We start from the raw sequence: 17,327 nt of genomic DNA on the forward strand, positions 1-17,327 counted from the left end.
GGTAAACATTTAAGCACAAGAAACCAGCCTTAATGTGACTCGGTGAAACTGCTGAATTGGAACTTACAATGAATGCAGGCATTCTTTCAAGGATGTCATTTACTGTATTCATCATGTTCTACACAGCCACAATGACTTTGCTACTCATTCCTTTTGAAGTGCAAAGATGTTTCCATCTATAAGGCCTTCATATGACACTATTTCATGGCTGGAATTTAGAGTTTAATGCAGTTCCACAAATGGCAATTTCAATCAACAATGTACCATTTTTACTGACTTCAGGCCAGTTGTGATACCATCAAGATCTTGCTGTGATGTAGAATGGTGACACCTTGTCAAAGGTATGCTTTTCATTTCTAACAATAACAGAAACATTTTGACATGTCTGTCCCCTGGTGCTGTAACTGTTCCTTTTTTGGTAGGTGTGTATTCAGGAGAACTACTCTCATGAGTTTTCTTGATGGGTTAGGTTTGAGCATTCACCAGCAGCATAGCCAAACCACTGGACATGGCTCCATAGGCATCCTACACACAGGTAGGGTAGCATAAGCCCACCCAGACAGAGATCTGCTTGCCTTAGTAACTCATACACAGAGGTGCAGCAGGTGCCCCAGAGGTAGCCCACTAGCAGCTATTCTGCCTCAGCAACTATGCATCTCATTGGTGCTGCACACCTTGAGACTGCTGTTTATTTTGTTATTTATTTTTAATAGAGGTTTATAGCATCCTTGTAATCTGGGTACATATGCCAAGATCCCCACTCCCTGTGACACACTACATCACACCCAGTTTAGGAAACCCAGATTCGTCAAGCCTGTACCCAGAAAATGAATGCTGTGCTCCATAGATGTTTGCCATTTAGAATGACCTGCGGAGTACGTAAGGCTTTATCAAAAATACCGTGGATGCCATGAGCATCATACACACACCCCCTCCGACCCTCTCCTTGCCCCACTGCAGGTAACAGAGCATATTCTTGTAGAACCACAATCAGCAGTCAGCACTTCTCTAAAGCTGCTTTTGCCATTTTATCACCGTCATTAAGGTCCTCATCTTTGCTTCCTTCTCCACTGCTTGAAAAGATGTCCCTACATTACTTATTACCATTTTCATTTAATAATATTTCAGTGTCTTCATCGTACAAAGACAAAGATAATGCATGCTTCTACAAGTTTATTCCTATCTGAACAACCTGTCTATTACCTGATAAACAATTTTTTCACACAACAAAATACCAGCAATATCTGTTAGGTGATGCTTGCCTTAGGTAGTGAGACCATTGCAGCTGATATACAACTCTAGATACATTTTGTAGAGCCTCCTGAATGTTGTTGACTATGGGGCCAAGTGCTGTTCATAGAGTGTGTAATGCAACACCACCAGGCAGCCCACACTCGGTCCAGAAACTGTGCATGATGAAGCACTGGACCTGGCTGAGCCTAGCTCATAGAGCATGGCTGAGGGGTTAACCATATTGAAGAGCTGTATGCCCTCATAAAATAATAGCTGCTGTTGTCCTTTGTTGTTTGCAGTGCCAGTCCAGCAAGGCCATGTAGGTTAACATTACAAGGCCGTATCAGTCAATCATCCTGACAGTTACCCTTGCAAATACTGAAAAGGAACGAGTTAGGCTGGCCTCTCCACAGATATCCATCTGTTTTGGTTTTACCTATTGTACAACTGTCTTTATCACTGAGGCACTCAAATCATCCCATCTTGGTGAGGTCCATGGTCCACGAGGCACTTGTTTCTCTTAAGCAATTCAGTTTTTTTTTTTTTTCCATCAATAACTTACATCTATTATTTCTTCTCATTTGACTGAAATACGTCAGATAAACAGCTGTGATTTTTATGTTTATCAGCACCAACTTTTGTTAACATCAAGAATTCACCACTTTCTATCCAGACCTGTATATGTTGTTGTCTTCTGTGCTCCAGTCTATGTTCTTCAGAAAATTCAGAAACTTTTGATTTCAGGAAATCTGTTGATTCCTTATTACAGCCATTTGATACTTGACTTCCTCCAATATCAAGTGTGCCAAATTTTTATGCACTTTGACTTCCTCTAGGACCAGACTGCCTATGATATTTGTCTTCTTCTGCTTTGGATACCACATCTGACCATTTCAGATCTAGGAATCTTGGCAAGAAATATCAGATTCAACATGATCACTGTGAAAACTGTAGACTGCTTCTGCTTTAAATTTGAATTCATGTTTCAGGACTAGTTTTCTTTGGTAATGACTCCATATCTGTTCCTGTCATTGACACATCCAACAAATTGTTCTGTAGCAACCTTTTCATCAAACTGTGAACAGAAATATTGGTTTATATTAACATAGCAGCATGGGCCAAAAATTCTGAGGTGATCCAGTGTTCCTACTGTTTGATTGTATTTTAAAAAAAAAAAAAAAAAAAAAAAAAAAAGAGAAAAGAAAAGAAGACCTTGCAGTACAATTTAAGGTATATACTGCTCTATTCATTTCTATAGTTTACTTGGGTTCAGCATCATACAGCCTGAGGAATTATTTTCACATTCAGTCACATCATTTTGTTCAGGGGTATAGGGTGGAGGAATTAGTAATTCTGTTACCTTATGTGTGAGCAATTCCTTAAAATTTTTGTTATTGAATTCTTTGCCTCCATCACATCTAAAGTGTTTTGTTTGAGTTTCATGTAAAAATTGTTTAAGTACATCATACAGTTCATTTTTTTGTGTTTCAGGAAGAAAAGTTCATTAAATTTATTGAAAGAATCTTTGGAAAATACATCTCTCTTGTCAGTTGTCCATTGACATTTGCTTGTAATAGTTTGTCAGTAACTGTGGATCAGTTTATTTGTTGTTTGGTATTCTGTACATCTTTCCTAATACACAACCGCCACAAAATTCTTCCTTGCAGTCATCTATGTTGATGTCAAATTTGCTCAAGATGTTCTTAATGTGATGCTAATTTTTGTGACTAAAAGTGGTACACTTGGAGTATTTCATAGGGTGTCACTAAGTTCACTTGATGATAACAGTGTCACCAGAGGCTTTCTTCTGAATCAGTGTAGTCAAATGTTATATGATACATTTGCATCAGACACATATAAGATATTGTCAATTCTAGCAGTGTATCATTCACTGCTTCACCTAATGTTTGTATCAGCAGTTCTTTAGCTAAATACTGTATGCACATATTAGTATCTTGTTTTCCCAGTGAAATCACTTATAGAACATTAAATGCATTGTAGAACGAAAATGCTGGTTATTCAGATTAATAATCTTCATAGCTCCACTGTCACAATACCGTTTCTTTGCATCACTGAAGTTTCCAGCAGACACACCAATTATGCTTGAGTAGAAGCAATATTTCTTTTCAACATCTCATTTTGTCAAACATTATTGCTGTCACAAGTCTTCTGTGGACACTTCCCTCCTGTGTCCTAGTTATTTTAGAAATATTTGCTTCACTCATACATTTGACATCTTCATATATCTGTTATTTCATTCCCCTTTTTGTGTTAGAAATGACAAATGCAGTTGATCCACTGCACTTTTTCATGCAGTTCAGTAGAACAGATTTTCTTCGATATGTAAATTTAAACTGGATTTCTGATGGTAAATAGTCCGAGATTTTTAAAATTGTCATTTCCCTTTCTCTGCATAGGAAAAATTCTACCATTTAGTACACTTTCAGACAATGCATTCTCTTCATATTTCATTAATTCATCATTCAGACTTAAAAAATTAATAACTCTTGCAGCATACCTACAAGTGTGCTAATATCTTCATTTTCTATGTGTTTAATCCAAAAAAGATGTTCAATTAACATGTTTAAACCTTTCATGCTGCTACATTCAAGTTGCACATGTAATTTGTCCTACATTTCTTTAGCATTATTGCATGCCAAAACATGTTCAGCATCTGGTGTACTTTGCACTTTCTGTCAGGCTTGGTAATTTCAGTCATCCTTTTGTCCTTCTATATATGCCACATTTTGTTCCTATTTTCATTCCATGGCAACACCACACATTCATAAGTACCATTAATATCTTCAAGATCATGTGAGCAGAGCGCCATAGAGATGTGCCATTTCCAGTTTTCCCAATTCTGAGGTCCTACAAGTATATCAATATTCATTTTATAATCGCCATTGGTACCCATAATCAAAATATCCCTGGGGGGTACTGCCGGTCTACAGCGTCCAACGGGCACAATATTTCAGCGATCATACATGTCACCATCATTGGGTGAACTGACGGACTGAGCTCCTGTGAACGTGCCGGTACGGAGATCCATACGCTATGGCTGATCAGGGGGAACTGGCTTCAGTCGCGGCGGCGGCCGATTTAAATACCCTCCGCCCACGGCGCACTCCCTCCGCCGTCCGCGCTACGGTCACGCGGTGGAACAAATTGCGACGGCGTCTGAGATGACGTCGGTGTGATGGCTCTGTCCGCCGTGGTCGTCACAACTATACGTTTGCTCAATTTACTCATGACTAACCCAATCGCTGGTTCCCAAGCCTTGCTAAGATTGTAGCCACAGTCATGGATTATGAGGTCATCATTGGTGCGAATTTCGATGGCCTCTCTAACAATGCTGTCCCAGTATCTCGACGTCTGTACCAGAATCCTCGTGCGTTCATACTCCATAGCGTGATTTTCCAACAAACAATGTTCAGCGACCGCCGACTTGCTCGGATACATCATTTGAGTGTGCCTCTGGTGTTCATGGCATCGATCCTCGACGGTACACATCGTCTGACCAATATACGACTGCCACATCGACATGGAAACTGATACATGCCGGTCTTCCTCAAACCGAGGTCATCTTTGGCGCTCCCCACCAGTGTACGGGTTTTATTCGGAGGACAAAACACAGTTCCGACCTGGTGTTTCTTCAAAATGCAGGCGATTTTCCCCAAGAGTGCGCCTGTATATGGAATAAACACAGTGCCTACCTCATCCCTCATGATTTCATCCATCTCCACAGGTTGTGCTGTCGTATATTGGTCAGACGATGCATACCATCGAGGATCGATGCCATCACACCGATGTCATCTCAGACGCAATTGCAATCTGTTCCACCCCATGACCATGGCGCGGGGTGCGGTTGGCGGAGGGAGTGCGCCGCAGGCAGAGGGTATTTAAATCGGCCGCCGCCGCGACCGAAGTCTGTTCCCCCTGAGCAGCCATAGCGTATGGATCTCCATACCGGCACATTCACAGGATCTCAGTCCGTCAGTTCACCTGATGATGGCGACATGTATGATCGCCGAAATATTGTGCCCGTTGGACACTGTAGACCAGCAGTACACCCGTGGATATTTTGATTATCAAATACGCCGGGAGAAACTTAAGAATCACATTGGTACCTATGTTTTTATGAAATTTTACTGCTACTGTGCATTTCAATTGGCAAAAAATTTCTTATCGATCACACACTGGGTTTCTTTAATCTTCACTAAAATTATGGTTTGTTTATTTTGACATGGTCCTGGCCCATAATCTGTTATGAACTATTAGGATTGACCAACACAATTTCTTTTAAGAATGATTTATTCACAGGATATGAACTATTCACTAACAAAATGAATTACAAAGAGGTTTTATAAAAATCAAGGGCATTTCAAAATGTAATGAAATAGCAGTTTATAGTGAACACTTAACATTTGTCTTTTTATTACAGCATTTCCTATTTCATTTATTCTCAATATTTCTAAATTGTGCAGCATTAGCACACTTCACAGGCACACAGTTTGTGACTTCTTAACAGATTATATAACTTGTGACATGTACTATCTACTATTTGACTGTTCTTCTTTGATCTCACATTAATTCTTAGAATGTTCCCTCACCAAGTTCTCTGGTCAGCCATTCATAAAAGTCTTTTTGCACTCAGGGTACCATGAAAAAAAAGAACACTAATTTTGTAAATTTCTGCTTTTATCAAATCTGCCCCTCACACAGAATAATTTTTTTCTGTTTAGTGGAGTCTCCTCTGTTTGACACAAGTTTAAACTGGTCAAGCTGCACATGAACACCCATTATAATCCTTAAAAATGAAAAATGAGGTAGAAACATGCCTCTCAAGGACACAAACAGAAACTGGTCCTTACAGTGCTTTTCCCCCCAGAGCAGTAACTGTTTATTTGCTTCTTTAACTTACAGCTGATATAAGGTATTGAAATTGCATAATATTTCACTACAAAACACAGCGAGTGACTCGGTTAACAGTCTCAATGCCACATACAAAACTATTAGGAGAGTTTTCTAGTCAAGTATTGTAATAAGTTGAGCATCTTGGAGTAAGCTAAGATCGTTAAGAAATCAGGAGGATATTTGGTTCTGTATGTCATCTGTATGGTGGAATATAAAATATTTAGTAGAAAACATAGACCAAAAAGGAATAGAGTGCAGGGTGGACTTTATTTTTCCATCAGTGTGGAAGTCATAGAAAGTCGAACACTAGAGCAGAGTGATATGGATGTGGAAGGAAGAGTATGTAAAAGTATTGAGGAAACCACTGCAGGGTTAATCTCAAATGCTTTGGGTAAACCTCAATAAACTTAGATAAGATGGCTGTAAGAAGATTTAAACTTGTAATCTCCTGTCTCTGCTGCAGTACCATCTTACTTGGTGACACTTGTAGGAATGAAACTGTATGATGTCTATTCATTTAGTAACTAAATTCTGTGAAAAAACAGCTGTCAGCATATCCTTGATAATCAGAAGTACAGCTGCTGATCACGTGTAATTCAGTATCATCACAGAAACAGAAATATGTTTATTTTTATTTTCTAGATAATTTGCCTTATAAAATGTATCACATTGAAGGAAGTGACATTTTAAAAAATCACATAAAATTTAATTTCTCATTGTCCTGGGCTTTTGTTAATATTTGTGTATAAAAGAAGAAAAGCAAGAAGCAAATATTCTATAATATAGATAAATATATACATTTTATTTTCATATTGATTAACAGCATACTACAATTGATAATTCATGTGTGACTAAAGTTACACCATTTTCTGCATCTGTTGGTCTGAAGGATAACTATATTCTTTAATGTTATTTCATAATTTGCTAAATACATGGAAAGTGTGTAAAAACCAATAACAGTCATAAGGCAATTGCATCCCTTCCATTCAATCACCTCTGAAGTCTATAGTCATTTGTTTGTGGCTGCACAGAGTGAATTTCTTTTGAGTTTTATCTGACTAATCTGTATACATTTATTTCAGTTAACAGTCTTTGGAAAGTTTTCTTTCACAAACTCCACTTTTTTACAGGGACATATACCTCATAGATGAACCTCTAACAATGGTGGACCCAAATACACGAAGAACTGTGTTTGAGAAAGCAATTTTGACAGCCCTTACTGGAAAAACTGTCTTCATAGCCACAAAACTTACAACGGTAAAATTAAATAAATAGTTCAGTTCATGCTAACCACTAACTGCTATATTTAAATGTAAATAAATGGCAAACTCTACATATCTAAAAGTTATCTTTGTGTTAGTATGGTTATATTTGTGTGTGTGTGTGTGTGTGTGAGAGTGTGTGTGTGTGTGTGTGTTTGTGTGCAGTGGGTGAGCTATATTTTGAATTTAAGTAATGATGAAGCGTAATTCAAAAATACTTATTTTTAGTTACTTTGTTTTTAATCAGTTGGATCACCATGTGAAGGCCACAAAGCCTTAGGTCAGAACAAGAAGAATATTGGCAACAACAATGCACTGTATAAGAATGTAGTTCATTTTAAAACTCTTAATAATTATCGAGGGAAGGAGAAGCTCTGTTAGTGGAAACTATCTCAGCATTCATCTGGATCTATTTCTGTCTGGTTTATTGGATCAGACTAACTTCCCAAAAAGCTCACAGTAAAATATTTTGACCTTAATCTTTTTAATGTAACATAAATCCAAATAGTTGCTCACAGATGGCTACATGATCAAAATGAAATAAACCATGAAAAAAAGAAGTTGAGCAAAATTGTGAAGAAACCTTTGATTGGCAGAAACATGTGAATTGAAAACAGGTGATTGCCATTTTATAAGGGTATTCTATGGTCCATAGCCAAGGAATAACAAAAAAATTACTGAATTAAAATAGTGTGAAATGGAATAAAAGCTTGAGCTAGTGATAAATTACTTTCCCATAGTTACAAATATTGAGAAGTGTTTGCAGCCAACCATTGTAGACAGATGAGGGCACACAATTCTTATCAAAAGTGACAAAAAGAATCAAGGAATTGAACAAAAGGAGAAGTGCTGAAATTTCATTTTAAATTGTGTATTGGTTGAATTTTTATAATTCCCATCAAAGTTATAGGAAAAAAAGAAAGGGAGAGTGAGTGAGTGAGTGAGAGAGAGAGAAAGGGGGGGGGGGGGGGAGGAGTATGTGCTCTGTGTGAGAAAATTAATCTCAGCCATGGGATAAACTGTAATAGATTGAAATTAGCTTGAAAAAGACTACTTAGAGGAAACTGAAATTAGCTGTTGAATTATGGATGTTGACATACAAAATGCAATACTTGGAAGAAAATCAGATAATACCAATGCCAATGCCTCTTCTTTAGTCTTTTTCTTCTTGTTGTTTATCCTGGTTTCTTGAGATCCCTTGTGAAGAGACATGATACAACAAGTTCTGTAGTGGTGTAGGACAATCAGTGAAGTTACACAACAGTTAATAATTTAACTTTTGCAACTGCCGGTTTATTGGCATTTATGGAAAGAAAAACACTCTCATACTCTCAAGCGCTCAGGAAACCTCATGTAACATTTTTTGTGTGTAATGGGCCTTACTACATCGCAAATCATTCTAATGAATTAATTAAGCTGCTTTACAGTGCTGCTAGGCAACATAATCAACAAGGTGATACATGTCTCAATTAAAACTGGACCTTGATATTTTTAATAAACTTTGGTTTCCTTTTTTTTTTTTTTTTTTTTTTTTTTTCCCAAAATCAGCACTTGTCTGAAAATTAAGTTCAAACTTTGTGCGTTAAGCCCAAATGCATTTGCAACTATTCTACCTAATTTACTGGACAGCTTGATCACACACTGGTGTGTAACATATTTCAAATCAAGTGCGCAGGTTTCAGTTTTCCCGAATGGGCTAAACAACTGTTTTGTAATAACGTGATGTGGCTGTCTCACATAAAGTTCAAATGAAACTGGTTTTACTCTCCATTCAGGTCAAGATCAAAATTCACTACATAGGTCTGCAAACTGTACACACACACTTTCAGCACTCTTAGTGATAACTCATCTCAGAGTAAAAGCCACACATTAATTCACTCTTTTTTATGCATACAAAATTCAAAACACCTTTATATTAAACAAATAAATTATGGCATGTAATTACTAATCAAACTTTTCTGATTCTGAGAAAACTTCAACAACATGTATTTCATAATCAATAAAATTTTATCGCCTGAGAGAAATTATTAGTTTGCTAAAACGGATTCAGATTACAGTCAACTCGTGTCTGGTTGATGACATCACGAATCAACACTTGCTTGGAATGAACAAAATACCTGTATTGAAAAATACTGTCCATTGAGTAATTTACTGACTTTTATAACAAATTTGGTACCTCTTGCATCGCTACAATATATGATTTATTTATTTTGGGTTTCATGCTCAGAGTTCCTCAAGAGGACCACAGCATCCCTACACTACTGATAATTAACTAGCTTTTAGTATGTCTGGCCTGTGGAGAGATTGCAGTGCTTGAGAGTGTGCTAGCAATATTCATGTGGAATCACCCTTCCGCACTTGGGGAGCTTGCCTTCCGGCATTAATAAAGCGTGCACATTCATAGGTGACAGTGGTGATGTAATGAGCAAAATTCGTAAACATGCCTGACTAAACTTGGGTAATAGCAAAACTGTTCAGTCTTAGCAAAAGTTTTATTTATGCCAAAATGCCCCCAACTTTTATGGGTATACCAGATAAAGTCTCGTAAACAACTTTCTGGAATGCACACACACCACCGTTCTTCCTCTTTCTTAGGTTTATGATACAAAATGCCATCTTTTATCATAAATTGCTTAGCTAATTCTGATTTCGGATTCTCAGTGATCATTTGCACAATGTTTTTCCACTTATAGTCAGCAGTTTCCAATTCAGACATACGTTTACACATATCTAGAAAATTATGTCTGTATGTTTGATCTTTAACCAACAGTACTTTGTACTCTGATGCCTGTTCGATTACTGACTTACTAGAATAATTCTATGAAAGTATAACTCATATAAGAGGAGACTACATATAGAACACCTGTTAACCTCATTCTGAGTACTGCTTGAGTGTTTGGGATCTCTATCAGGTCAGTTTGAAGGAAAGCACTGAAGCAATTCAGAAGTGTGCTGCTAGATTAGTTAATAGTAGTTTTGATCAGCATACAAGTACTGTGAAAATGTTCTATGAACTCAAACAGGAATCCCTGGAGGGAAGTCAATTTTCTTTTCTTGAAACACTATTTAGAAAGTTTAGAGAAGTGGAATCAACAACTAAATGCAGAATGGTCCTATTGCCACAAACATACATCTTGTGTTAGGACCACAAACACAAGAAAAGGCAAATTAGGGTTCACATGGAAGCATACAGACAGTTGTTTTTCCCTTGCTCCATTTGCAAGTGGAACAGGAAAGTGAATACTAGCAGTGGTGTGATATACATTATGCCATGCACTGTATGGTGGCTGATCATGTATGTATGAAAATGTGAATGACTTGAATTCTTTGTTAATATGTGGAACACTCTTGATACTGTATGACATGACTCACAACTTGTAACAAAGTGTCACTATGTGCTTGAGTGATAACAAATCATGCAGTAGACTGTAAGAAAGCATGGAGTAGACAGCAAATTGTAACATTATTCTCTTTCGTAAAGTAGTTCTCAAACTTTTAACTGGCTGCGAAAATTATACAAACAGTCATTTAATGTTAGTCCTGACAAAGTGTCTCAGAGTCAGATTTCATCAACATTGAATAACAACTGTTCTGCTTTCTAACAGGACCCAACAACAGCAACACGAGAAATTGTCTTGTTGTAGTTACATCACACTATCCTCTGAATCTACTTCAAAATTCAGTTGTTTTCCAAAAAAATATTTAAGTTTATTAAAACATACAATAATAATTTTTGGTAACTGTGACCCACTGTAAATTATGACAATTTGGTATTTGGCCTATCAAATTGTCTATTTGAGTTACTTTCTCCGAGTACCTTGTTATTTATTTTAAATAGTAAATCATGTACAAAATTACACACATATTTCTGTCTTATAATCTAAGGTAGACTTCTGCTTGAATTCCTATCCAAAAAAAGGTAATTTTCCATCTTTTTCAATTTGCATCCAACATTTTGATGCATGGATGAAGACAGTTAAAATAATCTAGAAACCGATTAAGAGTTTCCATTCCATGTGGCCAAACATATCATCTGCGTATCTCCAAAAACATGTGGGTTGAATAGAAGAAGTCCTGAGTGCAATATCATCAAAATATTCCATAAAAAGATTGGTGACAATAGGAGAAAGAGGACTTCCCACAGCCACACTGTCAGTTTGTTAAAAAAATACATCATTAAATAAAAAGTATGTTGGTGTCAACACAGCTCAGTAGTTTTATCATCCAAGAGTTGACCAATTAACAACAGGGACCATCACGTGAACCAGTGCCAGATACTAGTAAATCAGTTGCTTTTCTACCATTTGCTGGAAGTATTTCTTCAAAAATTTCTAGAATTCTCAGGAAATATGATTTTAAAAGTGTTTTTTCTGGATTTCGCCAAGACTAGAGACCTATTTGGATCTGTTAAAGATGATTTGGTATTGAGAAAGCCTGGAGTATATAAAATTCCCTGTCATTGTGGAAAGGCCTATATTGGACAGGCTATTCGCACTGTTCATGACCAATGTGTGGAATATCAGTGTCACATACATTTTCTCCAGCCTGATGAATCTGTCGTTGCCAAACATTGTCTCAACGAAGGGCATAACATGTTGTTTAACGACACACAAATTGTTGCTCCAGCTTCTCGTTACTGGGATTGTGTACTCAAGGAATCCATCGAAATATGATTGTCTGATGATCATATTAATAGAGACAAAGGTTTTCCTTTATGAAAGATATGGAAACCTATTTTATCTTATATAAAACAAAAATGGTCTGGTTTTCGATCCACTACATTTTAATTTGTGATTTATCACTTTTGCCAGTTTCTACTGCTGGTGGCACTGCAATTCTTCGCTTCACAGGGGGCAGCTCTTCCGCTTCTTGTGCAGGCACAGTGGCCTGGACCAGGGGATAAAGGAGCTGCCATTACTGATGTTCATTCAGTTCCGGCGTGATTGTATCTCAGCAATCGGATCTGAAGATAGCGGCCAGATGGATCGCTGAAATATTGTGTACTGAAGACGATCATATTCAGCAGCATACCCGGGAAGAGCATAATCATATATGATGCTGGTTCAAAAGCTAGGCATATTTTGTGATCTGTCTAAGGCCTTCAACTCTGTGAGTCATAGAATACTTATCGAGAAAGCATGCCACTATGGACTTTGAGGGCAAATGGGCAACTGGCTCAAATCCTATCTGCAGGACAGACAACAGTTGGTAACAACATGCAGGTAGGAGTGGTAGTGTATGACTGGGGAAGAGCAATTTACGAAGTTCCACAAGGTTGGTTGGTTGGTTTGGGGAAGGAGACCAGACAGCATGGTCATCGGTCTCATCGGATTAGGGAAGGATTGGGAAGGAAGTCGGCCGTGCCCTTTCAGAGGAACCATCCCGGCATTTGCCTGGAGTGATTTAGGGAAATCACGGAAAACCTAAATCAGGATGGCTGGACGCGGGATTGAACCGTCGTCCTCCCGAATGCGAGTCCAGTGTTTAACCACTGAGCCACCCCGCTCGGTAAAGTTCCACAAGGTTCTGTCCTGGGTCCACCACTATTTCTCATATATATATATATATATATATATATATATATATATATATATATATATATATATATATATATATATATATATATATATAGGGTGCCCCATTGATAGTGACTGGGCCAAATATCTCACGAAATAAGCATCAGATGAAAAAACTACAAAGAACAAAATTTGTCTAGCTTGAAGAGGGAAACTAGATGGCGCTATGCTTGGCCTGGTAGATGGTGTTGCCATAGGTCAAATGGATATCAACTGCGTTTTTTTAAAAATAGGAACCCCATTTTTTATCACATATTCGTGTAGTACATAAAGAAATATGAATATTTTAGTTGGACCACTTTTTTCGGCTTGTGATAGATGGTGCTGTAATAGTCACAAACGTATAAGTACATGGTATCAGGTAACATCCCTGCCAGTGTGGATGGTATTTGCTTCGTGATACATTACCCATGTTAAAACGGACCATTTACCAATTGCAGAAAAGGTCTATATCATCTTGATGTATGGCTATTGTGATCAAAATGCCCAATGTGCGTGTGCTATGTATGCTGCTCGGTATCCTGTACGAGATTATCCAAGTGTCTGGACCATTCGCCGGATAGTTACTTTATGTAAGGAAACAGGAAGCGTTCAGCCACATGTGAAATGTCAACCATGACCTGCAACAAATGATGATGCCCAAGTAGGTGTTTTTTAGTTGCTGTCAAGGCTAATCCGCACGTCAGTAGCAGACAAACTGGCAGAGAATTAGGAATCTCAAAAACGTTGGTGTTGAGAATGCTACATCAACATCGATTGCACCCGTACCATATTTCTATGCACCAGGAATTGCATAGCGACAACTTTGAACATCATGTACAGTTCTGCCACTGGGCACAAGAGAAATTACTGGATGATGACAGATTTTTTTCACGTGTTCTATTTAGCGTCATTCACCACACATTGGAACAACCAAAATAAAATGTTCAAACATACCTACATTCTGTATTTTAATTTAAAAACCTACCTGTTATGTCTAATATTGTGAGCCATATGTTTGCGACTATTACAGCGCCATCTATCACAAAGCGAAAAAAGTGGTCCAAAACCAGTAACATTCATTTCCATTCTGGTCACAAAAGCCCACAGGTGATACACATTGCACATGAGAGCCAGCAGATACAGAGAGTAGATTGTTTGATATTCTTGGGCATACATTTATGTAACAGGCTGAACACCATATCCAGTAAACCCTGAAAAGGCCTAGTTCAGCAACATTTGCCACCTGCATAATCAACAAAATTGGAGACATCAGTGTCTCAAAATCTGCTTACTTTGGCTTATGACCATGCTGTCTGGTCTCCTTCCCCAAACCAACCAACCAACCTTGTGGAACTTCGTAAATTGCTCTTCCCCAGTCATACACTACCACTCCTACCTGCATGTTGTTACCAACTGTTGTCTGTCCTGCAGATAGGATTTGAGCCAGTTGCCCATTTGCCCTCAAAGTCCATAGTGGCATGCTTTCTCGATAAGTATTCTATGACTCACAGAGTTGAAGGCCTTAGACAGATCACAAAATATGCCTAGCTTTTGAACCAGCATCATATATGATTATGCTCTTCCCGGGTATGCTGCTGAATATGATCGTCTTCAGTACACAATATTTCAGCGATCCATCTGGCCACTATCTTCAGATCCGATTGCTGAGATACAATCACGCCGGAACTGAATGAACATCAGTAATGGCAGCTCCTTTATCCCCTGGTCCAGGCCACTGTGCCTGCACAAGAAGCGGAAGAGCTGCCCCCTGTGAAGCGAAGAATTGCAGTGCCACCAGCAGTAGAAACTGGCAAAAGTGATAAATCACAAATTAAAATGTAGTGGATCGAAAACCAGACCATTTTTGTTTTATATAAGATAAAATAGGTTTCCATATCTTGCATAAAGGAAAACCTTTGTCTCTATTAATATGATCATCAGACAATCATATTTCGATGGATTCCTTGAGTACACAATCCCAGTAACGAGAAGCTGGAGCAACAATTTGTGTGTCGTTAAACAACATGTTATGCCCTTCGTTGAGACAATGTTTGGCAACGACAGATTCATCAGGCTGGAGAAAATGTATGTGACACTGATATTCCACACATTGGTCATGAACAGTGCGAATAGCCTGTCCAATATAGGCCTTTCCACAATGACAGGGAATTTTATATACTCCAGGCTTTCTCAATACCAAATCATCTTTAGCAGATCCAAATAGGTCTCTAGTCTTGGCGAAAGCCAGAAAAAACACTTTTAAAATCATATTTCCTGAGAATTCTAGAAATTTTTGAAGAAATACTTCCAGCAAATGGTAGAAAAGCAACTGATTTACTAGTATCTGGCACTGGTTCACGTGATGGTCCCTGTTGTTAATTGGTCAACTCTTGGATGATAAAACTACTGAGCTGTGTTGACACCAACATACTTTTTATTTAATGATGTATTTTTTTAACAAACTGACAGTGTGGCTGTGGGAAGTCCTCTTTCTCCTATTGTCACCAATCTTTTTATGGAATATTTTGATGATATTGCACTCAGGACTTCTTCTATTCAACCCACATGTTTTTGGAGATACGCAGATGATATGTTTGGCCACATGGAATGGAAACTCTTAATCGGTTTCTAGATTATTTTAACTGTCTTCATCCATGCATCAAAATGTTGGATGCAAATTGAAAAAGATGGAAAATTACCTTTTTTTGGATAGGAATTCAAGCAGAAGTCTACCTTAGATTATAAGACAGAAATATGTGTGTAATTTTGTACATGATTTACTATTTAAAATAAATAACAAGGTACTCGGAGAAAGTAACTCAAATAGACAATTTGATAGGCCAAATACCAAATTGTCATAATTTACAGTGGGTCACAGTTACCAAAAATTATTATTGTATGTTTTAATAAACTTAAATATTTTTTTGGAAAACAACTGAATTTTGAAGTAGATTCAGAGGATAGTGTGATGTAACTACAACAAGACAATTTCTCGTGTTGCTGTTGTTGGGTCCTGTTAGAAAGCAGAACAGTTGTTATTCAATGTTGATGAAATCTGACTCTGAGACACTTTGTCAGGACTAACATTAAATGACTGTTTGTATAATTTTCGCAGCCAGTTAAAAGTTTGAGAACTACTTTACGAAAGAGAATAATGTTACAATTTGCTGTCTACTCCATGCTTTCTTACAGTCTACTGCATGATTTGTTATCACTCAAGCACATAGTGACACTTTGTTACAAGTTGTGAGTCATGTCATACAGTATCAAGAGTGTTCCACATATTAACAAAGAATTCAAGTCATTCACATTTTCATACATACATGATCAGCCACCATACAGTGCATGGCATAATGTATATCACACCACTGCTAGTATTCACTTTCCTGTTCCACTTGCAAATGGAGCAAGGGAAAAACAACTGTCTGTATGCTTCCATGTGAACCCTAATTTGCCTTTTCTTGTGTTTGTGGTCCTAACACAAGATGTATGTTTGTGGCAATAGGACCATTCTGCATTTAGTTGTTGATTCCACTTCTCTAAACTTTCTAAATAGTGTTTCAAGAAAAGAAAATTGACTTCCCTCCAGGGATTCCTGTTTGAGTTCATAGAACATTTTCACAGTACTTGTATGCTGATCAAAACTACTATTAACTAATCTAGCAGCACACTTCTGAATTGCTTCAGTGCTTTCCTTCAAACTGACCTGATAGAGATCCCAAACACTCAAGCAGTACTCAGAATGAGGTTAACAGGTGTTCTATATGTAGTCTCCTCTTATATGAGTTATACTTTCATAGAATTATTCTAGTAAGTCAGTCATTTACTTATCCTACAAGCAGCCTCTTGTGCACATTCCATTTCAAATCACTTTGCACATTACACAATGATATATAATTGATGTGACTTTGTCATACAGCAGATGACTAGTACTGTATTTGAACATTACATGATTGCATTTTGTATTCATCTTATTTAGCTTGCATTTTTCTGTGTCTTGAGCAAGGTGTCATTCACCACACAAATAGAGACTCTGCCTAAGACAATCTGTATCCTCATAAAGCACTCAATGCTGACACTGGTCCTACCACACTTTACTGATAAATTACTTCCATGATGTTTATTTCTCATCTTTTTATCCCAGTCACATGCATATTATATGAGGGTAAACCTTATGATTAAACTCTCAAATGTTTTATAACATCCTGATAACAATTTCTACAAATGCATTATAATCAAAACATCATTGTCATAGATTTTCAATTTAGCATATCTTAATCTGTACTAGCAATATTATGAAAAGGAAAGTTGCCACTCACCATATAATGGAGATACTGAGTTGCAGATAGATACAACAAAA

The 17,327-nt window shown here is 37.5% G+C and overlaps 1 protein-coding gene across 1 annotated transcript in view; it reads left to right on the plus strand.

Moving 5' to 3' along the window:
* The window catches only part of LOC126236346 (ATP-binding cassette sub-family C member 12-like), a 535,156-nt gene that overhangs the window by 285,849 nt on the left and 231,980 nt on the right, over nt 1–17,327 (plus strand). The window contains exon 16 of the mRNA XM_049945576.1: nt 7,278–7,404. Coding sequence (XP_049801533.1) covers nt 7,278–7,404 — 127 coding nt within the window. The remainder of the gene's footprint in view (nt 1–7,277; nt 7,405–17,327) is intronic.

The sequence above is a fragment of the Schistocerca nitens genome, chromosome 2 (genome assembly GCF_023898315.1).
Source record: "Schistocerca nitens isolate TAMUIC-IGC-003100 chromosome 2, iqSchNite1.1, whole genome shotgun sequence".
In the NCBI taxonomy this organism is placed as follows: domain Eukaryota; kingdom Metazoa; phylum Arthropoda; class Insecta; order Orthoptera; family Acrididae; genus Schistocerca; species Schistocerca nitens.